At 42.3% G+C, this 22083-nt stretch overlaps 2 protein-coding genes and 3 non-coding genes across 8 annotated transcripts in view; 3 read left to right on the top strand and 2 right to left on the bottom strand.

The window, feature by feature from the left end:
* Positions 1-1024: 1024 nt before the first annotated feature.
* Positions 1025-8886, top strand: LOC116429532 (uncharacterized). 3 transcript variants are annotated; one of them, XM_076370361.1, is made up of 11 exons: positions 1025-1590; positions 1697-1885; positions 2279-2535; positions 2764-2935; positions 3102-3283; positions 3357-3593; positions 4371-4473; positions 5574-5636; positions 5963-6057; positions 6149-6305; positions 6385-8886. In XM_076370361.1, exons 1-11 carry the CDS (start codon positions 1497-1499, stop codon positions 7167-7169), a joined length of 2334 nt encoding a protein of 777 aa, XP_076226476.1. In that variant the 5' UTR covers positions 1025-1496; the 3' UTR covers positions 7170-8886. The 3 variants fall into 3 exon arrangements, with proteins under 3 accessions (XP_076226476.1, XP_076226474.1, XP_076226485.1); XM_076370359.1 differs by having other exon boundaries at positions 5565-5636; XM_076370370.1 differs by lacking the exon at positions 2279-2535 and having other exon boundaries at positions 5565-5636.
* Positions 8887-9021: 135 nt separating this feature from the next.
* Positions 9022-22083, bottom strand: part of ss (aryl hydrocarbon receptor spineless) — a 172684-nt gene continuing 159622 nt past the window's right edge. Inside the window, exons 5-11 of one of the 2 annotated variants that reach the window (XM_076370352.1) lie at positions 17872-18081; positions 15267-15561; positions 15054-15195; positions 14480-14947; positions 13289-14290; positions 12527-12804; positions 9022-12250 (exon numbers count right to left, since the gene is read on the bottom strand). In XM_076370352.1, coding sequence (XP_076226467.1) covers positions 12591-12804; positions 13289-14290; positions 14480-14947; positions 15054-15195; positions 15267-15561; positions 17872-18081 — 2331 coding nt within the window. In that variant the 3' untranslated portion in view covers positions 9022-12250; positions 12527-12590. The remainder of the gene's footprint in view (positions 12251-12526; positions 12805-13288; positions 14291-14479; positions 14948-15053; positions 15196-15266; positions 15562-17871; positions 18082-22083) is intronic. The other variant, XM_076370357.1, reaches the window with a different exon arrangement.
* Positions 18266-18337, top strand: TRNAM-CAU (transfer RNA methionine (anticodon CAU)). The gene has a single exon. It is a non-coding gene; the product is annotated as a tRNA-Met (tRNA).
* On the bottom strand, positions 18670-18741 carry TRNAM-CAU (transfer RNA methionine (anticodon CAU)). Its single transcript has one exon. It is a non-coding gene; the product is annotated as a tRNA-Met (tRNA).
* On the top strand, positions 19145-19216 carry TRNAM-CAU (transfer RNA methionine (anticodon CAU)). The gene has a single exon. It is a non-coding gene; the product is annotated as a tRNA-Met (tRNA).

Below are 22083 nucleotides of genomic sequence, written 5' to 3'. Positions count from 1 at the left end.
GCCCCCGCTACCCACGGTAACGCGATTTCAACCCCGAATTAGATTATCGCGATTTTAATTCATTGCGTTTAAACCGCGGAATTAAGCGGTAAATTTATGGCACTAAATTACAGAAAAGGCGAAAACAACGTGGTATTTATTACATATCTGTCTAAAAAAGAATGATAAATGAATTCTATTTAAAAAATAAGGGAATATTTGTAAATAATTGAAAATCTGCTGGGTTAAAATTATTGACAATGAAAAAAATTCTTCTTGTTAAGAGAAAAAGCTAAAAAAATGTAATTTAATTGGAATTTAATTGGAATTTAATTGGAATTTAATTGGAATTAACTGAAATTTGTGCGAATTAATTATGTAATTGATTATATAGTAAAACATTATCGGAAAAGATATATTTTCGAATGGATTGAAAAATCACAATGGCGGCGTACTCTCGCGGTAGAGTATGAAGTGTGAGATAACCGTTTTGGTTCTAAATTTGATTCAGATATTTTGAATATATTCTTATACGAATCAGTGATAGAAATGTTAATATTAATTTTAATTAATTTGTGAATTCTATATATTAAAATATTATAATGTTACGATTGAAATACACGTGTTCATTGTAATATAATAAATGCAACTTATGGATAGTAAATATAAAAGAGAAAGATAGATAGTGTATATGGACAGTAATTGTGATGCAATATTGTGTTGTAATCAAAGGAATGTTGAAAATGTTAATTACCTGAGGTTGCAAACGATTACAAAACACGAGGAACATTTATTCTTCCCTCCCACGTTCCAGTGATTCAACTTAGTTCCGGTAGAGATGAGAAGATAAGTCTGTAAAGTAACGATTCATTGATTATATATTATATATTTTGCGAATAGTCTATTGTAAACGTTATTGAATTAAATAAACCTTTGTTTCCCTTCGATTTTCCAATGATTTCTCACGAGGAAAGTTTTCTTCTTTCAACTTTACAAACACTTTGGTTCACCCTGTCCGACAGCATCGACTGGTGGCGCTGCGATCGTTAGCAGTAATGAAAATCCGCCTTCACGCAAGATGTGACACCTCGCGGCCAACGATGTTAGAATTGTAATATTTTCCGGTAAAGTAGTTTGGCAGTTCTTTCGGACGTTGTGCAAGTAAAAACGTACGCGAAAAATGTAGAATTGCGTGAGTGAAACGGGAATTGATCACGTTTTGAACCACGCTGCTTGAAACGCAACGGAACTTCCGTGAATCGTGTTCGTGATTGCAGTGTACATTACATATAGTAACATATATCGCGATAGGGCGCCCCGAACCGTAATAAAACATCGATCGGTGCAGTGAAAGTGGCAAAAAGAAATGAAATCTAAGTGTTTTTTCATCATGTAGTCGATAGGATCTTCACAACAGACCTTTAAGCGTATATTAAACACCAATGCTTGCATTATTCACGTACAAGGTTAATGCGCCTTGATTCCCCAATAATTGTGGAACACCAGGGCATTAATAGATGAAAATGAGTGGGGATATGTTTGAGGGAAAGGATTACCCTACCCAATGGGCCCTAAACCCTTCTGCTTATCAGAACATGAGTAACGATCAAGGTAAATGGAGTAAGAAGTATTTCAGTATGCGATGCGCATGCAATTCATTTCTTTCCATCATTCTACAACTTCTAATTGACCCACGAAACTCATGATCGCTATTCAGTTGACTGGGCCGCATTAGCTCAGCAATGGATCAAAATGAAAGAGACTGTAGTGCCACCGGCACCACCACCGCCTGCTATTAATCCTATATGTTCTGGAACTGATGGTAGCGGTGAAGCACCAATGGACATGGACACAAAAGATGATGATATACCTCCAGCACCGCCTGCACCTACAATCAGTGGATCAGGTAACAGAAAAAAAAAGTGTCGTAAGATAGAGCTAAATGCTATGACAGATATTCTCAAATATTACGTTCACAGGTAATGGAGCATAGATATACATATGTATGCATGATTGGCTCATTGTTGGTATTCATTGATAAGGTTCAAACTCCAGGATTTAATGAATTTTTAATAAGCAATTTATATTGTTTGTATTATATTTATTTTTTATGTTATAAGCCTTATATAAGTATATTTTAATTTTATACATGTGGTACTTCATATGTTAAAAATTAATGGACACCCTATATTTCTACATGTATGATGTGTTGTTTTGTTTGTAACCTTAGTTCCAGAGAGATAAGTAATTTAATTTATGTTTATGAAACTATTTTACAATATTTATTCTTTAATACCAGCTGAATCTTGGACCCAATGGAATCAATGGGGCCATTGGAACAGCTCTGGTTCTGGTGCAGGTACTTGGGAGTGGACTGGTGTACCTCCTCCTGGTGTTTCTATAGGTTCTGATGGGAAACCTATGGGAATTCCTACAGTACCAGTTATTCCACCTGCTCCAACCATATCAACAACATCTGAATTTAATGTGCCACCTCCAGCAGCACCGGCGTTGTATTCTTATAATTCAGTACCTCCAACACAACCTTATAGTCAGGTTAAAATTGTATTTCTAATATAAAATATCCCTAAACCCTCACTCTTCCCTGCTTTCGTAGGTATAATAAAGGAAAAAAATAGATATTTCTCACAATCTTCAATTATTTTTTGATTTTATCCTTATTTTATTTTCGTCATCTTAATCGATAACCAAAAATCTAATCTATACTGTAATGGAATCTGGGTGATATTTGAAGTTTACGGATAATGAGTGTCTTATGTTTAGGTCAGTAGCTACTGGTCAGGAGAACCACCTGCTACAATACCACCTCAGCCACCCCCTTTTATGAAAGGAGTTAGACATACAAATAGAGCACCCCATATGAGGCCTATAGATAATGTAAGGTGTAGAGAAGACAGAGAAAAGACACCTGAAGAGGATACAACTACAACCATAGGTAATATCGTTATCCAATATTCAATTGCACATTATTAAATCTCCCCAGTATATTTTGACTGATAATATACATTAACGATAAGACTTAACAATATGTCTTTGAGTCCTCATCGTATCATGAAATTTCCATGATAACTGATCATAAGGCAAGAATGTTCTTACTTTAGATGCAGCAAAACGTAGGCAATTACCTGCATGGATTAGGGAGGGTTTAGAAAAAATGGAGAAAGAGAAGCAGAAAGCTGTCGAGAGGGAGAGGCAAGAAATTCTTCGGAAGCAGGAGCTGGAGGCCCGGAAACAGGCCGAAGACGAAGCTCGGGCAGTTCTGAATCCATCTAAAAGCAAATTTGTAGGTGCCTCTCTGATGCTCGCGATTCTGAGTGAGCGATCGGTGTTCACACACTTGGTTTGTTGGGGTGTAGGATTCTGATTCCGAGAAGGAAACGGAGCAGGAGGTTGACGAGGGATCGCGTGGTCAGCAAGTGGCTGAGAAGAATTTCGAGCGCACCCCCGACATCCTTCTCCGACCGCGGAAGTCCCGATTTCGAGATGCAGACTCGCCGGATGCTCACGCGCATACCGACAGGAGTCCAACCACACCTTCCAATGCTACAATAAGTACTCCCAAGCGATCGAGAGAAGATATTCTGCAAGACGTGGTGAGTGCTCGTCCGGAAATACGTGAGTCGGTCAATAAGTAAGTTACCTATACCCTGATCCTCCAAAAAAAAAACAAAACGAATAAATAAAAAAGAACCCTGTTCACCGTCAATGTGTACTTACGTTTATCAATCTTTTATCAACATGTTGAGATTATTTCTATCACGGTACTCATTGATAACCCTTTCCCGCTCTTATTTGAATGTTTTACGCCACTTAATGACTGACTGACGATTCAGGACTTTTTGTTCAGCCTAATATTATAAAAATTGAATAACCGCATGTATCTGAAATTTGGATGCACTTTTTACACGATGTTCCATGATTAATATAACGTAAAATATAAATAACCAATGCGAATGGTCTGAAAACTTACCCCGAGCATCAGCACTGTTGCACTAGTGTTGCCATCTACTGGCGCAAATATCTTTTTTGGAACAGAAGCTAGAGGGGTGGGGGTGGTAACTTACTTATTGACCGACCCTCGAAACATTCTGACGTAGGGACTCGGTAAATGCTCGAGGGATCGGTGGTACTTGGACAGAATCTTGATAAATGAGCATGACGTAAACCATTAGATCTTGCCTGTGTCTAATAGCACAGTTTTAACGAATTTCTAGCGAAATTTCCGTGTATGTATCGCTGTGGACAGAGTAACCACTAACGATCGAAGGGTGGTAAAAAAAAATATGGAGGGAAAACTCCCGAGCATTTAGCGGGTCCCTACTGAAAAATAGGTATTGTGAAGTTCCCTGTAACGTAACTTTGGTCAGCAGATGTTGAAGGTTCGGAGATCCTTAACGGAAATTCTTCTGGAAGTAACGAACGAAGAAATCGGTTCTATATGCAGAGAGGTTTGGAGCCGCGCACGTGCCAAAGGTACCCCAGATACACACGATACAACTAACAAATTGATATTTCATACTTTCGCTGATCAGTGCACAGAAAATCTGATTCACACGAGTCTCGTGCAGTGTTGCGGTGAATTTTATTTGCCCATTTCTGTAATATAAGCTTTTAAACATTAAACAGAGATTCTTCAATTCATAGAGTTACTTATTCGATGATTTCAGGATATCCTACTTTATTTTCCAGGATTCGTACATGTATTATAAGTGATACTTATCTCTTCTTTTTTTTTGCATTGAAGTTTTTTCGGATTTTTGTCGCGGCTCTGACGCGTGCCAGATTTTTTTCTTTTTTAAATGTAGCTGAACGTTTTTCCTTTTTTTTTTCTCTCGAAGATCTAAGACTCTATTCGATCATAGTCGTTTTGATAAACTGTGCCGATTTAATTAAGTAATTGCTGGTCGTGAGGAAAAGAGACGACGGCGAAGAATTGTGCGATGAAACTCGATGTAACTAGCGCAATAAAAACATTCTCGTTAAGAAATATTTGTAAAGGGCAAATACGTTTCAAATACATCAATTGAAAATGTTCTCGATTCCTTAAACACGCGTCAATGTCTATCGATTAGTTCAATGAAAACACTCCGATCGAACTGTACACACTCGAGAAAACAGACAAATATCGCATGTTTGAACTCTTCAAATACGAAGTCGTTCTTTTTTTTTCCAAAGATACTATTTCACTATCCTTTCGATTGTTTTTTTTTTACTTGAACAGAGTTTTCGCTTTGCTTTAAAAAAAATCACAACATGCCTTGATTTGTTTTTATTATACGATATTCAAATTTTTATGTCGAGCCACTTTATTCTCGCGCTTAACTGATTGTTCAAATGTCTGTCTACTAACGTCAGTCTAAAGCAGTTTCAGTTTTGTAGTTCAAAATGGATTCGTTAATTTCATAAGGTGTATAAGGAATGATGCAGGATCTCGACTCTCCTTGCGTCTATCACTGATGATGACGATGATGATGATGATGACGATGATCAGTACCATTTAATTTTGGGGGGTATTCTGATGATAGCACTTAGCCATTGGGTACTAAATGCGTGTGTATTGTAAGTCCCTGCAGGAGAGACCCCCGTCGCATCCCTCAACAACATGGCCCCTCTTGCTCAGATCACTCGTAAGCTTGGTAAGTCCCTATATCTTTACAATCTTCAACGCACGGTGATCCTAGGAACCGGTCATGTACAATGCCAGTCAGTTGTATATAGAAAATAAAAAAAAAAAGAAAAGAAAACGAAAAACCGAAAAAAAAACCGAAACAATGCATCCGTGCGTTTACCGCTCTCTGTAGCCATGCTCGCTTATAAGTATATCGTGAAACGAAGATGTCTTACAGAACATTCTTCGATCATAGCAGCAGCATAATTAGTGCTCGAGCGTATGTCTTTACATTGAACGAAACGAAGCCCGGTCTGCTGTGATATGGGGTAATAATCCGTTCGTTTCATGTAGGTCTGGGCATCTATGGCGACAGCAACAGCGAGTCTGAGGAGGAGCAGAGCGAACACGTCCAGGCTCAAAACAATGACAGCGACGAGGAACTCATAGTACGTTGTCCAAAGTCACAAGTAATTTTGATGGTAAACGTAGAGTGCACCGTGCAAAACTTGATTGTTCGTCGATCGATTATTTCCACAGGAAACATTAAGACGGCGGCAACAAGCGTTCAAAAAGACGGAGGAGGAAATCGAGGCGCGTCTGGCGGAGGAGGATGAGAGGGAAGAGCAACGTTACGAGGATCATTATAATAAGCAACAGGAAAATCATACTGGTAATACAAGCTGCAAGGAGACAGGTATGTTTCGAAATATAATAGAACGTAAGGCCGTAAAAAATGCATCATTAAGCGTAACACCATAACATCACTACTTTAGTTGATGAAAAAGAAACGATAAATAATCAAAGAGAAGCGTCTGAAACTTTATCGAGCGGCGGACAAAGTCCACAGCAACAAATTGCACCGCCTGACACGGCGAAGGCCGATACTCCGTCGGGGTCAGCCGACTCTGAGTCTAGCAGTTCCGAGTCGACGAGCTCTGACTCGAGTCGTAACTCGTTGAAGAAGAAACGTGCAAGCAAAGCCCGTGAGCGTGACTATCGGAAGAGGAGGTCGAAGAGTAGAAGTAGATCGAGAGGCAGAAAGTCCAGGTCCCGTTCTTCCGAGCGCGGCCGGAAACGGAAGTCCAGGTCCAGATCGATAAAGCCTTCACGTAAAGAGTATCGTTCAAGGTCTTCGAGCAATTATAGGTCCGGCAAGAAGCACAGATCGAGATCGAGAAACCGTAAACGTCGTAGATCCCGCTCGAGGAGCTGTCGTAGATCTAGATCCGTCTCGACCACGAAGAAACGGTCGCGGTCGCGTTCCAGGGGAAAGAGGAAGTCCCGTTCCCATTCACGCGGGAGAAGACGAAGTCGGTCGTACTCGATCAGACGGAGCAAATCCCGGGCCAGGGATAAGAGACGAAGTAGATCACGATCCAGGGCCAGAGACAGATCACGGTCACGCTCGAAGGAACGAAAACGTTCTGAGTCTTACGTTTCCAGGAGCAAGAGGAGGTCTCGATCTAGATCTAGGGATCATAGAAAGTCACGATCAAGATCAAGGCAGTCGAACCACCGGGACGGTAAGAAATCATCGTCGCATCGGTACAGGAATTGAACCTGACACCCGCCCCAACTTTCTAGCCAAGGTTGTATATACATTCATATTATAATAACTTTTCGAGATATTCGTACAGAATTACGGAACAAAGAGACGATACAAAAGAGAGGAAAGATACAATTTTGTTCTACATAGATAGAAAGTGTACACGAGAAACACGGAGCGACGGTTCTAGGAAATTGTGATTGTCTTACTTGAAAATTTCCGTGCGTGTGTTATTGCGCGTTAACCATGCCGGATCAGATTAGCGGCTCGCTCTTTTTCCAATCTATTAGGGTCCTTAACTTGTAATAGTCTTCAAGACAGTTTTGTAATTATAACAAGACAACACGCCAGATTTTTACCTCCATAGTGCTATTTTGTGTTGTGAACCCGATCATTTTTCTCTCCTTACAATGGTTCAAAACCTAATCCGAATTTAACTCGGTTAAAGGGATCGATTAGAAACTTACTGCGTTACCGAACCTCTTTCGTTTACCATTCCAATTGGATTTCGGCACCTTTATTTTATAATCACGTCTTCGTTCTTACACGAAAGCTCCTTAGCTTAGATCACGCGTACACGTAACTTCGAATTCCTTCCAGACTAATAAGTTTGCCGACCTTTTTGTTAATCGACTAAACGCTCGGAAGCTTAATTGCGAAAAGTACTAATTATCTGTAAACGAAACTGACGAGGTACAAAACGAGTTTTCTATCGGATAATGCCCGGATCAATTCGATCTTCTTTTCCCCAGACGCGTTTTCATTAGAACCGCGAGGATCGTTTCGATCCGTCTTTTATGTACCGTTGTCCGCCATGTTGGAACGAAAACCGTTACTAAACCAATGAACGTTTTGAAACCCCATCCACTCTTTGCATACGAGAGGTTTACCTATTGGTTTACAATACATGTATTAACATACGTTTGAAACACTTTTGAACCGACAATTTCAATGTATTGTAAGTACGGGCCTTACATACACATTGCTATGATAAGTGTAATGAGTCATTTTTAATTGAAATAAATAAAAGAAAAAAAAAGAAAAAAAAGAAATCATAACCGAACGTGATAGAATGAAATGTCTTCACCCTGCATGATCAGTTTCGCGAAGGTAAGCTCACCATTGTTGTTTTGAGGATGATCTTCATTTTCCCTCCTAGTTCTATTTCTTATTTGTCTTCTTATCTCTTATATATTTCTTCCTTCGTTTTCCTTTTTCTCTCTTCTTTCGCAATGATACGACGGGAAGAAAATAGTAGTCGTTCTATTGCATTATCATAATTTATTTCATATAAACATTTGATACAGTTTTAAAATTTCGTTTTTGTAGAGCTTAGCTTTAGTAGTAGTGTTAATAGTAATTAGATTCTATAGAACGTATCGGAGATAAATGGATGGAGTGATCGAGAGTCAAAGTTTGGTTTGGCATGATATCGTTAACGGTCACTTCGATACATTTTGGATATATAAAAGAATATCCGCAGAACAGAATGCGACGCGCCAGGGCACGTGATTTCGAAGAGTGATGTCGCGATAGTTTTTAGTTAAGTTTATAAACAATGGTGTACAGGTATCTGCAAAACATTTGTAAATCTTTCTTTTTTTCCTGCTTGAGCAACTCTTTTTTATGGGGAGAAAGCGGTAGATATGTCACTTTAATGATATTCCTTTGTAATACTAATTTTGTAGCGGGATATTTTCTTTGTATAAACATTCTTCTTTGTATTAGACACCTTTTTTCGAATTTTTTTTTCTCTCTTACTTTTTATTCTCAATCCTCTTTCACTGACCAAAACTACCATGATTCCTGGTTAAGTTTATTTATTTTCAATAAATATAAGTTACTCAGAAACAGACCTGACTAGTTTTGTATTAAACTAAATTTGTAACAATTAATAAATTAAAATAAATAAGAATTCTTCTACTCCTACCTAGTATTTTCTATAAAAATACTTACAAGCTTGAAATATTTTATAGTGCATAATAAATATTTGTAAAAAATAATAAACCTTTAATAAAACTCCTTAAAAATCGATGAAAATGTTTATTCTTTAATTTAAGATTCCCAAACCATTAACATTTCTCGTGACGGTCTCGTGGAAAAATTTTAGGGCATCCAATTCCAGGAGGACATTTATTAATTCATATGTGTCAGTGAAAGGATTAAGAATTTAAAATTAATATACATAAAATTATCTTCAAAACTTACCAAGAAAATATCACTGTTACATACACATTTATCTTATATTTATTTAAATCCTCGCCTGTGATATGTGCAGTATATCATCTCATTTATCATTATTATGTAAGTAAACAACAAAGATTGGTCTCAAGTCTGACAATCATCTTCACTGAAGCAGGCATTCTGATATAATTTTCACCGGAATAATTCAACCTGATAGAGTCATAATTTGCATATTATCTGCAGATACCGGTTACTATAAAATAAGGTACGTATTTTGATCTATGTGGGTAGCTATGGGGAGTCTATTATATAGACTAATCTTATCTATGCTCATTAGGAGATACCTTACTTTAAATATACAGTAAATATACATGTATGCTTAAAATGTTAAAATATTCTCACCACTGTGATCAAATGATAGGGGGTAGTCAGTTATCAACCCTGAAATCACAGAATTAGGCCTCATTTTAATCCCATTGCAAGTATAAATTTATTTTATCAAAAATGCTCTGATTTACCAAAGAAGTATTTTAGAATAATTTTATTTTTCGCATAACGAAGACACATCCAATTTTGCATTTTTATAAGAAAATCTTACATAGAGGCCTATGTGATTTACAAGTTAATAAATGACGTAAGGGATGCAGTTCCTTGTGTAGACGTATTTATAGATAAGTGTGTACAGTTGAGAGGTAATTAATTTATCAAGCAAGATTGTCACCAGGGTGGGTTGCCAGTGAGAACATTGTTACAATTTAAGCATAGTGGATATCATTAATTCGCTTTATGTATGGACTAGACTCAATTACTTATAATAGTAGATCTTCATACGATATTGCAAAGAAACGTAGTTTCAAGCTGTTACAGAGATGTGAATTTACAATGTGGATTGTCAAGACTTATTAATGACAGTTTCTTCATCTCCTATTTGATGCTCGCAATGATTGACTCGGATGAAGAACTTACCGATAACAGATCAATAATTCAAGATAATTATCTGGACGTATAATAGCTATTTCTTCTCGCTATTATTGGCATTAACATCACTTCTTCAGATACCAAAGAAAAAGGGAGGTGGAAATGATGTAACAATGTGTCGATTCATCTGTAAAGAACCATGCCAATAATAAGTCTCAACGCGTTCATCGCAAAGCCAATCAGCGGACTGAATGTTTACAAATAATCATAGCAAAATAGTTTCGTATATTGTATAACACTATAACGACATGAAGTAGGTAAAGTAGAGAATAATCGTAGTTGAAAGATCGAAAAGACGCGTGGATCCGAAGGAAAAACGATGTCGCTGGTAGCCCTAGAAATCATTACCATGCTATCCGTAAGATTTAAACGTTTCTACTAGCAAATAATACAATATATATATTTATGTATATATATATATATAATCTTTATATATATAATCTTCTTTTCTTTTATATATATCAAGAGTGCAGTAGAAAGGGGGACGACTCTGCGTCGTCCTATTTCCTATTTCCCATTCTGATATGTATATAACTGCGACGCAAAATCAAAAGCGCGTTCCCCTTTCTTGCCTCCCTGCCCCCCCCCCCCCCCAAGATGAAGATTCGAAGCATTGAAATCACTCAGATCGACCATGCGACACGGTAAAATTCGACGGTCGATAGGTTCTCGTTTTCGTCGTCGACAACTTCCTTTTTCCTTCCCGTTTTGTGTTTCTCTGTGCTGTCCCGTTTCCCCGAGCGCAGATGTTCACGTTCGCGAAATGATAGATACGCGTTCTATTAAAATTATGGAAGGCTCGTCTAGCTTCGCTAAACGTCAACTACACATGTACATAAATAGCGTATAAATTAATTAAGTACAAAAATTACAAACTTATTAACAGAAACGCATTGGCAAGACTGTGGGAGGGGGGAGAAAGAAAGAGAGAGAGAGAGAGAGAGAGAGAGAGTTCGACCGAATCGAGCGTTTCGTCTGAATTCATCTTGGCCCGCTCAAGGGAACACGCAACGCCATTCCCTCCTTTGAAAAAGACAAACGTATAAACTGTGATCTGGGGATCGAAATTCGTTTTTCTTTTTAAGAAGACGCGTATGAAATTCTCGATTACTTAATCACATATCACAGAATCCATGTGCATACCTTCGAAGATACAATTAACCCTTCGGGGTCCTTCGAGTTTCACTCGAATCTTGTGGTATTTATTCTCAGATTTTAATTTATATGCACCGAACCATGAAGAAATGAAAAACATATTTAAACCGCGAAGGGTTAACGGAGAAATAAGGAGATAATTGTAGTACGTATATCACGATCACACAATGCATACACAGGCGTAATTAAAACTAAATTCTGGGTCGCCTTTCGACATCGTCAATTATTTTTACAAGCTCGATCGCGAGGCCTAGATTCTGGTTCTGTCTCGAGGCGATTAATTTTGTGCTCCTCGATGGAATTTAGGTTTCACTTTTTTAATTAAACCGGGCACACACATAGGTTGCTTCATTGCGTTTAATCGATCGGATAACTTTCACGCGCACGGGAAACATTTTACGCCGATGCGAACGTTAATTCTGTTTTTCCTCCATTCTTTTTTTTTTTTTCTTCTTCGTGCTCGATCGGTCGATCCACGGAATGTGTACGATCGAAGGATCCCGTAATCATCACCTTTCACGCGTATCAACGATCAAGATATCTCAAACTGCACGTCCCCCGAAGAACTTTCCTGTGCAACTTAACAATACGGACGAATTAACATAATCAGGCATACGTACACGTACGTCGCAGCAACGCCGGTTACATTAACTGTAATGAGTATGTTACAGCACTATACGAGAGAGAATACTCTAAACAGTTTAACCAATATTATCTGTATGGTACAGTCACGCGTTTTGCGATCCGCCTCGGTGAAACTAACTTCTCTGAGCTACCTGGAACAAGTCAACACGATAATCATACTTAAGTTCCTTTCATCAAAGTACATACAAAGTGTCTACAAATTCCAATAATTCCTACCTATCTCTAGCCTTTCAAACACATAGTTATTTCTTGCACGACAGTGGAAGCGTTAGACAGGTTTTCATAGAAGTCTCTATATTAGCTGATACTTTCGTGACTTGTTTTAAAACTCACAGATAAAAGATTTCCATAGACATGGCCTAGCTAAACAAGATGAAGTCTACTGAAAATTAGACAAAGAAAATTACCTTGATCACTAAAACGGAGCGATGCGGAGGTCACGTAGAGACTATTGGTTGAGCAGGGTGTTAGTCACCTCAGAGATGGACAGCAAAGGACTCCCGGCGTCCGGTTTGGTATCTGTGGGACAGTTGGGCCCATTCCCCCCGCTGATGATCCCACTACGTGCTGGTGCTGGGGGTGGTGGTGCTGTGGGTGGTACAAGACGTTGCTGTTGTTGGTGTTGCTGTCCTGGCCGATGCCCATGCCGACTCCCGTCCCCGTTCCCACAGCTGACGGGGGCGTGCTGCAACCGAAAGTACGTTCACCCGTTATTCGCAACCCCTTCCGAGCCCTCGGTTCAGTCCTGTCATTGCGGTACGCTTAATCATCTCGTTTCTAAAAGTATCGCCACAAAATTAATTCACCCTTCGTTCAACGTTCCGCCAATCCCGTTGATCGCCGTAACGCTTAACAAATGTGCAGTGATAGAAAATTAAAATGCGCTAAAACCTCGGGACCGAACAATCGACGCGGGCAAACCGTCCGAGAGAAATCATAAAGTGGACATGCAAAACACACAGAGATCCGTACGCGAACGGCCGGTCTAAAGAACATTCGTGCATTACTCCTACCATGCATGCCCAATCGAGAATCGCCCGGCGACGAAGATACGATCCGTACTAATTAACCGCGTATACGAACGCGAACGAACCCTTTCCCGGGACCTCCTAACATTACAATATAACACCGAACGTTCAAAAAACTTGTGAGGCAGCAGTGACACTCACTGGGGCGCGTGCCTTGGTGGTGCGGGGTGGTGATGGTGGTAGGGATAGTACTGGTAGTGGTGATGGTGTTGCACTCCTTGCCATACCTCGGAGCCCGCTTCCCCGTGCCCATGGCCCGGATGAGAGTGCGCGTATCCGATAGTGCTGGCTGCTGCAGCTGCGGCTGCAGCCGCGGCTGCCGCTGCTGCTTGATACTGTGACGTGGTCACCGGGTACTGCTGATGTTGTTGCTGCTGTTGCTGTTGTTGCTGCTGCTGCTGCTGTTGTTGCTGTTGCTGCTGCTGTTGTTGTTGTTGGTGATGCTGATGTTGAGGTTGCGTCTTAGTCCTAGGCGAACTGGGCGCAGTGGTCTGCGGCTCGCTAGGCGAAGGTTGCCTCCATTTGCACTCTCCGTTTATGGAGTTCATCTCTGCTAGGGACTTTAGGGGATCACCAGCAGGCGCGTTCGTGGAGTGGGTGGACGAGTGGGTCGAATGCGGCGTCGGCGGGCTGTAGCTACCATTGTTCCTCGGTGGTGTGCGCGAAGGAGGCGCGCCCCACATCAGGACAGTCTGCCTAGGTGCCTCGTTCCCGTACACTTCCGGCTTCACGTCCTCTATTTTAGGGGTGAGCACGCCGTTCGTTGGTCCGGTCACCGGTGAGCTCCCAGCGGAATTGCTGGACGACGCTCCACCCTCTAAAGAGTGTCTGCTACCGGCTCGGACGATGTTGATGTCCGTGGTAGCTGTGTGCATCGTGGACGCGCTCGCGACTGGACTCGCCGCGTACGGGGATCCGCTGACGCTGCTGGGGTGTCTCGTCTCGACGTAGCTGTACTTCGGTGACTCGCCTAGCTGCTGACAGTACAGCTTGTCCTCCGCTTTGCTGGTCAGTTGGTGCGTCTCGTAGGTGGGCAGGGAGACGTCGATGAAGCCGTTGTACGCGGTACCCGTGTGGTATTCTGGGTAGTAGGAGCCTAGGGGCCTGTATTGGAACAGATTCTCCGTCGCAGCGGTTAAGTACCTAGGAAAAAGGATTTGCTTGGTTAATAGGGACTCTGTTTATTCTATTTTATCTTCTGACCAATATTTCATGCGCAAGGAATGAAATTATATGAAATTCTGTATTATTTTAAGCGGTATAGTTGGTAGGGTAGCGTAACATAAGAACGTTACTACGCGGTCAGCGATGATTAAGCAATTGGATGACTACCTATTGTCCAACGCGGTTGCCGGATATAGAGTCTGATGATAATTGCCCGTGTGGCCAATGTACGTTGTCAACGAGGGATCAGTGCTGGCCGCGACAGCTGTAGGCGCATACGGGGTCGGGTACATCGTGTTCAAGTTGCTGTACGCGGCTGCGACCGCGGCCGCGGCGCTCGTGTCCGCCGCGAGATAGTCCACGGACGGCACCGTGGGCGTGACCGGCGGCGAGACCGACGATTGCGCGGAAAGTTTGGTACGTTTGTTCCGACAGGTCGACAGGAAGTCCCTTAACTGCGTCTTGTACCGCCTGTTCACTCGTTGAGACGTCGGCTGGGTCGGAAGCGTCGGCGTCATCACGGACCCGGTCAGGCTGTCGCTATCAGAAAAATAGCTGTTGGTCAATCCGGCGTCCAAGTAGCTCACTTTGAAGTCCATCGTTCGCTTCCCTAAGAGATCCCTGCCTTCTTCTTCCCTGTGGGAAAAGAATAAATTAATGCATCAAATGCTCCGTTAATCATTACAGTATCGTCTTATAGCTCTACACTTAATATATGAAACTTTCAAAGCGAATCACTCACATGAGCGGTCTGTGTGTGCTGATGACGAAGTCAGGCTTCGAATTTTTGTAGACCAATCTAGAACTAGTCTGCAACCATTGCCACCCGCCGTCCTTCTTCTGGAATCTGTACGCTATCATTCCCGAAGCTCCAGTCTTCAGCACTGAAAATAAAACAAGAGTCAGCGCATGGTTTCCCGTGTCATCAACGCGTTCAACATAGAAGAATTCTCACGTTCTTGATGGGCGCTCGCGACGTAAGCCAAGTCGTCGTAATGGACTAGATCGTATCCACCGAGGTTCGCGAGCTCAGCGTCAGAGTATCCCAGCAGCATCTTCCCTCGCTGATCCATGGAGACTAGTGCGAGATCCAGCTTGTGTTTGCTCTTGAACATCACGTCCTTTTGCGGGACCTCGAGCAGGGACGGCGGTCCGAACGGTGTGCAGAGGGCGAACAGAGCCAGCGGCGGCTCCTCCGTTTTCCTGTTTTGGCCGTGGAGAATCTTGACCCGTCCCCTGATGTCCAAACGCTGGAACCGGGAGTCAACGTGCCGTGATCAACGATGCGCGAGTAACGGTACGCAGAATCGAAAAAGATATCCGAAAGCCACGAAAAATACGGCCGGGCAGATCTTCGGACCTGTCCATCGATGGTACTTGTCGTCCATCGTCCACGAAAACACGCGTAAATCAAATCCCGGGCAAAACCAGGTCCGGCCTTTGCGCCGGCGAGCCGCGTCCCAGCAAAACACTAATTATCTTACGGCAAACAGCCAGCGAATACAGAAGTTAACGGAACAAAGACAGCCGAACAGCTATAAAGGGCAACGACGAGCACGGGCAGCGAGGGACACGAACGGGCCACGGGCAACCGCGCAAAAAGACCGCCGGCTCTGACGTTTATGAAAATGAAACTGTAATCGTAAAAGCTTTACGGCGAGAACGACACCGGCTCGAGCCGGCGTCCCTCGCGCCAACACGGACGTCCTCCGTTTTTACCGTAATCCGCGCGAGATCATCCTCGACACCTTAGCCCCGCGGATCCTCTTCCCTGGCTGATGGCGTTTTCTTCTCGCCTCCGCTTCAAAGGAGAGTTAATGCGTCGCGGAACTTCGGCATTACCGGGGAAGAGTCTCGTTTAACTCGAGAAAAACCGAGGGATACCCCTCCGGTTACAAAATATTGAAAATATGTTATTTCTCTTCTACTACATTAACCGAAAGAATTTGTTTCTTAATGGCTCCGTTCCTTGAAATTCCCGTTGAAAAATCATTTTACGTTCGTTAAAGATATTTTTTGAACGACGAGATATTCTAGTAGTAATTACAATCGAAGATTGCAAGAACAAGAAGATTAATAGACCGAGGACACTCGCACGAGGAATTTAACGCGCGCGACTCGATCGGTCTCCCGTCTCAACGGTTTTCCAGATCATTCTCGATCCGAGAGCGCAGCGGCCGTATTCGACGCAGCACAGGAGTCGCAATCTTACGCGAGATGAGGGCTTGAAAAAATACACAAACACGCGGAGTTTAATGGAACTTCCGCCAAGAAAAAGGCTCCGTAATTCCATCGGGCAGATACCGGAGAGAGAAAAAACGCGGTAATTACAGCCGGACGGGGAAAAACCACCCTTTTCCCCCGCAATTAAGTTCCATTATCGCGAGCCACGGGGTTAAATACGACTCCCGGTGGCAATTATGAAAATTTGATGTCGTAAAAATCCGATCGATAGGCCGCGACGACGTACCGTGCGACGCTCGATCGAGCGTTCCAGATGGTTACGGGGCGGGGTGCGCGGCGACGGGGCGTGGGGCGGTTTTCACGGGATGCCGAACGCACGGAAGACAGCAGCACGAAAACTCCTCCGCGGGTCAAAGTATCATCCGCGATCGCGTGACCGTGTGTTTCAATGAATGAAGGAAAGTTGCGTACTCGTGGAATGTTGCACGGAACTGCGTCGCGGCATGCGAGACGTTCCATGGATCGAGGGATCGGCTCGGTTTTTGGCGGGAAACGAGACCGACACCGAGAGAAAATGCGACCGACCGTCCGATCGAACCGACGTGGAATAAGATATCTCGGGGAAGGTAAAGAAAGGGGATTCGGAAAGCTCGCGGAGACTATTACAGCCGATTCGTAAAAAAGTTTGTAGCCTTTAGATTGGCTGGCCTCGAAAAAAAAGAACTAATATATTGTACCAATTGGCTGATACTTAAGGAAGATTTATAATGCGCGAACGGTTATTAGTTGCGTAGGCAGCTAATAAAAATCCGGGACTTGATTTGCTTTTTTTGGGAGCGGCCCGCGCTCGGACACATTATATTCGCCGGCATAATAACTTCTTCTTTTTGCGACCGGTAGGAGAAGTCGAACAGGAAAGGACAAAGAACAGGACGATCCGAGGCGCGACTGGAAAAAAGCAATTACCCGGGACAGAAGGAAACAGACGGGCGGAGGAGCCGCTCAGGCCGCTTCTCTCTTTTCCTTTACGACAGTGAAATTATTAATTACTGTTTTGTATGCCGAGCGTGAAGAAGTCCCCGGCGAGCGCGGCCGCGATGCATCGCGGCTACGCTCTTGTTGCTTCCGTTGTAGCGCACGCTGCCAAACAGCCAGCAGGACTTGTATTCCGATTATTTAAGTATCTGTAGGATGCATTTGCATATACCGGCGTTTCCGCTGTGCATCGCAGGTTAATTGATCGCGGAGGCCGGACCAGGATATTCAATTCAAAACGGTATCAACTATACTAGAAATAATCGTCGCTCGGAAGACTATTACGATCGCTGGAACGCGGCGATAAAAGAGGATAGTCTCTGATTCTTTCTTTCGTTTACCAAAAAGCCAGATGTATTGTCCAACAGACACCGGAAGCGGACGGTGAAACTGCGTTCCAGAAGATGACTGTGCTGGGGTGAAAGGGCGTCGTGAAGGGGCAGGCTCGCGCTCTCCGCTGGTAGAAAAGAGTTCCACATCAACTGTCTTTGCAATTCTTCTCGATCTTCGCTGTGTACCAGCTCGTAGACACTTTGGTGCACGATGTCGGACTGTAACAAGGGAACATTGAAATTTGATTAGATGATAATTTGTGGTGGAGAGCTCGCGAATGAATTTCTGTAAGCTCTAAATGTAACTAAGTAAACATGGAATGAGTGGAGTGACTGTTAATCAATTTTTGCGAATAAAAAAAATTTAGAAACATGGCGAAATTTTTTGCATCTCAGTACAACAAGCAGAGTGGCGCAGTGGAAGCGTGCTGGGCCCATAACCCAGAGGTCCGTGGATCGAAACCACGCTCTGCTAAGTGGTGAATTTCATTTTTCTTTTTTATCAGTCATTTTGCTGTGGACTGAATTAAGCAACGACTCACATATTTGTTTCAACATTCATGAATATTTTATGTATGCAAATATTAATCGCGGCTTTATAAATAGCATTTTTCTTTTGCAGAAGGTAAAAAGGGGTGGTGTGTCCTGTTTGGTGGTGTGTTGGGTTATATATTCAAGTTGCACGTTTAATAAATTGCAAAATAATTATTTCCTACTATCGCAAATCGATAGATAAGCGAGTGCAAGGTTCTGGTAGCAAGTTTTCAGCTATAATATGTGCAAAAATTAAATAAAAAAGAAATCAACTAGCAGAGCGTGGTTTCGATCCACGGACCTCTGGGTTATGGGCCCAGCACGCTTCCACTGCGCCACTCTGCTTCGTTGGGAACCTTTCCCAAATAATTTGTCACGTGATTAGGTGGAAAATAATTAATTATTTATTCATTTATTCTTTGTAACACTGCATGCAATACATATTCTTAATTTAAAAGGTAATGTATGCAAACGCATATTATTGCTTTATTTTTCTTAATATATTAATCTTCCTCGAATAAGAATGAAATCTTGAACTGAACCACGTGTCTTATGACGTTGTTTACAAAAATATTTAACCATTGAAACGTAATCAAGAAATGAAGGAAAGTTTCTCCTTATTCCATTAGAAATTTCCTTATACCCTATTAAATAAAATATATACCTTCATTATAACAATCAGATAGTATTGATTTACTCTTATTTCCAAATTAAATGTCTAGAAATTTTAAAAATCTGTAATCACAACAGCAGAGTGGCGCAGTGGAAGCGTGCTGGGCCCATAACCCAGAGGTCCGTGGATCGAAACCACGCTCTGCTAAGGATGATGAATTCATCTGAATTCATTTTTTTGCAACTTTTTCCATTGCTCCATTACCTATCACCTCCCTAAGATGCTACGCTACCCTATTTTTTAAAGTACAACCTGCAAAATTACACATATTAATAATAACATTCAATATTCCCAATTCTCTTTCACTCCGTATTGATCTCACTGCCAATTCTCTTTTCCACCTTCAACCTATAACTCCCTCTCACCTGCCGCTACTTTAACTTTAATACATTCCCTTTCGAAGCGAAATATCCATCATCCGTACATCAATTAAAGCCGAAATTTCTCGGGAAATGTGACTCATCGGAAACAATCCCTCCAAGAATCAGCGATCAAGAGTGCCGTACATATTCGCCGTCGGTTGTCTCACCCTCGTGCAAACGAATCAAGGAACTTGGCACCCCCGAACGCAATACGCCGGCCAGTTTGAACTGCCCCGGAATGGCGGGCAGGGTTCGCGGGGGCGAGGGCTGGGGGATCGCGGGGAAGGGGACGGGACAGAGGCAGCGTGGCATTATTTCAGGAAATATCTGATCGGTCGTGACGTCGCGACGGCGACATAGGCGCGCATACGGCACATGTAGCTACACGTGTCCGACGCACTTTATCGCGCATAATTAATCCGGCCTAGCAGCGACGGACGATGAGCCCGTGTGCACGAGAAACCCATAGTTTCCTCGTTCCTCGGTCCCGAAGAGACGAACAAAAGGAGCGCAGTCCTCTCCTCCCCTCCTTCCCTCGTCCCGTTCGCCGTTCAGCGCGCGTATGACTCTCCGATCGGTCGATCGTTTCGCGAACGCAACCCCCCCGTACGCGAGGCTAGAAAATAGATCGAATTAACAGGTCTGGTTGTTCCGAGGCCACGGTTGTCCGGCCTTCGACGCTTGGAATAATGTAATAAATCAGCCGGTGGAAATGATACGGACCGCTGGAACGTGTACCCTCGTAGAAATAGGAAGTCCGCCGCTTTACGACGCCACGGAGCGGTGACTTATCTGCCGAACGGCGAGGGGGTTGCCATTTTTTCGCGGGAATATGGGAAGAGGCTCGTTCCCAGCTTCGACGGTTCAATCTGGTTTCTTGGCGAGAAAGCGCGAAACAATGAAAGCTTTGTGTCTTGTACAAGAGTGGAGATGTTTATCAATCTTCGTGATAGTTTGATAAGTTTTATCAGGGTAATTGAAGTTTAGCTAGATATAGTTCAAAAATTCTAGGAGTTTTTCTGGTACCGCCGATAAAAATTAGTAGCTCGTTAAATGCGACATTAACAGGTACTTACTGGTTACCGCTAGTCGGTTAAGACTGCTGTGTTAAATTACAGATCCTTAGCTAATGATCAACGCTGCACGACGCTGGTTAGAAACAAGAACGAATAGAGTTTTCACGGCGGAGCTGCGGAATTGTCGCGTCGGGACATTAACTGGTTATAGTGGCCGAGGCTCGGTAACCGGGAATAATATAATAAATCACGCGATAGAAGGGAACGGTAGCTTTCGAGGTACGCTGCATTTCCGATAGGCGAAACAGTGTAGCTGCGCCTTCTCGTACTGTTCGTTCGTGTCCGCGGCGCACGGATCTCACGACTTCCATGTTACTCACACCATCCATGTGTTACGATATTACGCTCAACGATAATGGGATGCTGAGGCTGGTTTAGTAGGGATTTTTCTATTTTCGCGCGAATCGTCGGGATTCCTAGAAACGTCCGCGCTTAAACGTAAAAGAAAGTCATCGAATATACTATAGCTTCAGTGATATCCTCAATTAAATTTCATTCGGATCATCGAAATTTATAGGAACCTCAATAGACATGGTTCAAATTTCAAACGTCTTCCCACCATTTTCGTTAACTGTAACGGAAAATGCTGGAGAAGTTAGGGAATAAATTAATTAATTATTTCTAATGTAAAAATGAATATTGAACTTATGTAGAAAATAACAGTTTAATAATTGGTACAAATAATATAAAAGAAACGAGGAATTTGAATGTTTTATTGAGATGCAGCTGTCGAAGACAATAATGACGCATCTGTAATTGGTTCGAAGGGGCCACTCTCGAAGTTTCGTTCGCGCCGTTGCGTCACGTGACCAGAAAACCAATATGTCTGCGCGAAAGGAGGGAAGCGGATTCTGTGTCCTTCTGTTCGGCAAAAATCAGCTTGTCACCGGTACGTAAGGTAAGTTTTCGACTCGTTTTATGTAAACACGTTCGAAATTTGAAACAATTGAATGTTTGTGTGTAGTCAGCAGTCCCAGAAGACCATATGTATGAGGAACAACCGGAGCGCGTTCGTGCACTTAATCGTCGCAGCGCGAAGAACGAATTAAACTACAGTGAACACCTGCAAATTGCTATAACAGAACTTCGAGAGTATACCTGCGAACCAGTTCAAGGTATGTTTTAATATTTTTCAGTCGGTTTTTAATAAAATGTTACAGCTCCAGGACTGCTTTATCATAACCTTATCTTTGCAATATGCAAAAGTTGCGGGCACCTTTAATGAGCATTAGAAATTTAGGTTAGGTAGCTGCATAAATAACTTAACATTTTCGATGTCGCATTATTAAAACTTTCAATTATGCGACTTTGATAATGCTACACGTGCATTATGCAGTAATGGTCAATAATGTTAAGATCAATGTTACCATCACTGAATATTCTATGTTTGCTAAATTGCAGAATAAAAAATGGTTGCAAAATTTTGCAAAAAGTTGAGGAAATTTACTTTCAGATACACGCGTTATTATAGAATATTTCCATCTCATTTAGCTCAAGGACAACGCGAGTACTCGCTGGAAACTACAAAGTTAAGGAACATTGTAACCAATAATGCAAGTTCCATAAATCAATCAAG

Source organism: Nomia melanderi, chromosome 1 (genome assembly GCF_051020985.1).
Source record: "Nomia melanderi isolate GNS246 chromosome 1, iyNomMela1, whole genome shotgun sequence".
NCBI lineage: Eukaryota > Metazoa > Arthropoda > Insecta > Hymenoptera > Halictidae > Nomia > Nomia melanderi.
Note: the sequence above shows the minus strand (reverse complement) of the source record. Positions and strands in the feature narration are given on the sequence as shown.

What these genes read in the sequence shown, in the direction of transcription:
- LOC116429532 (XM_076370359.1), top strand. Translation starts at nt 1,497, where the DNA reads ATGAAAATGAGTGGGGATATGTTTGAGGGAAAGGATTACCCTACCCAA. An exon ending in ACCTACAATCAGTGGATCAG is followed by an intron (nt 1,886 to 2,278) that starts GTAACAGAAAAA and finishes CTTTAATACCAG; the next exon opens with CTGAATCTTGGACCCAATGG. An exon ending in TCAGATCACTCGTAAGCTTG is followed by an intron (nt 5,637 to 5,962) that starts GTAAGTCCCTAT and finishes CGTTTCATGTAG; the next exon opens with GTCTGGGCATCTATGGCGAC.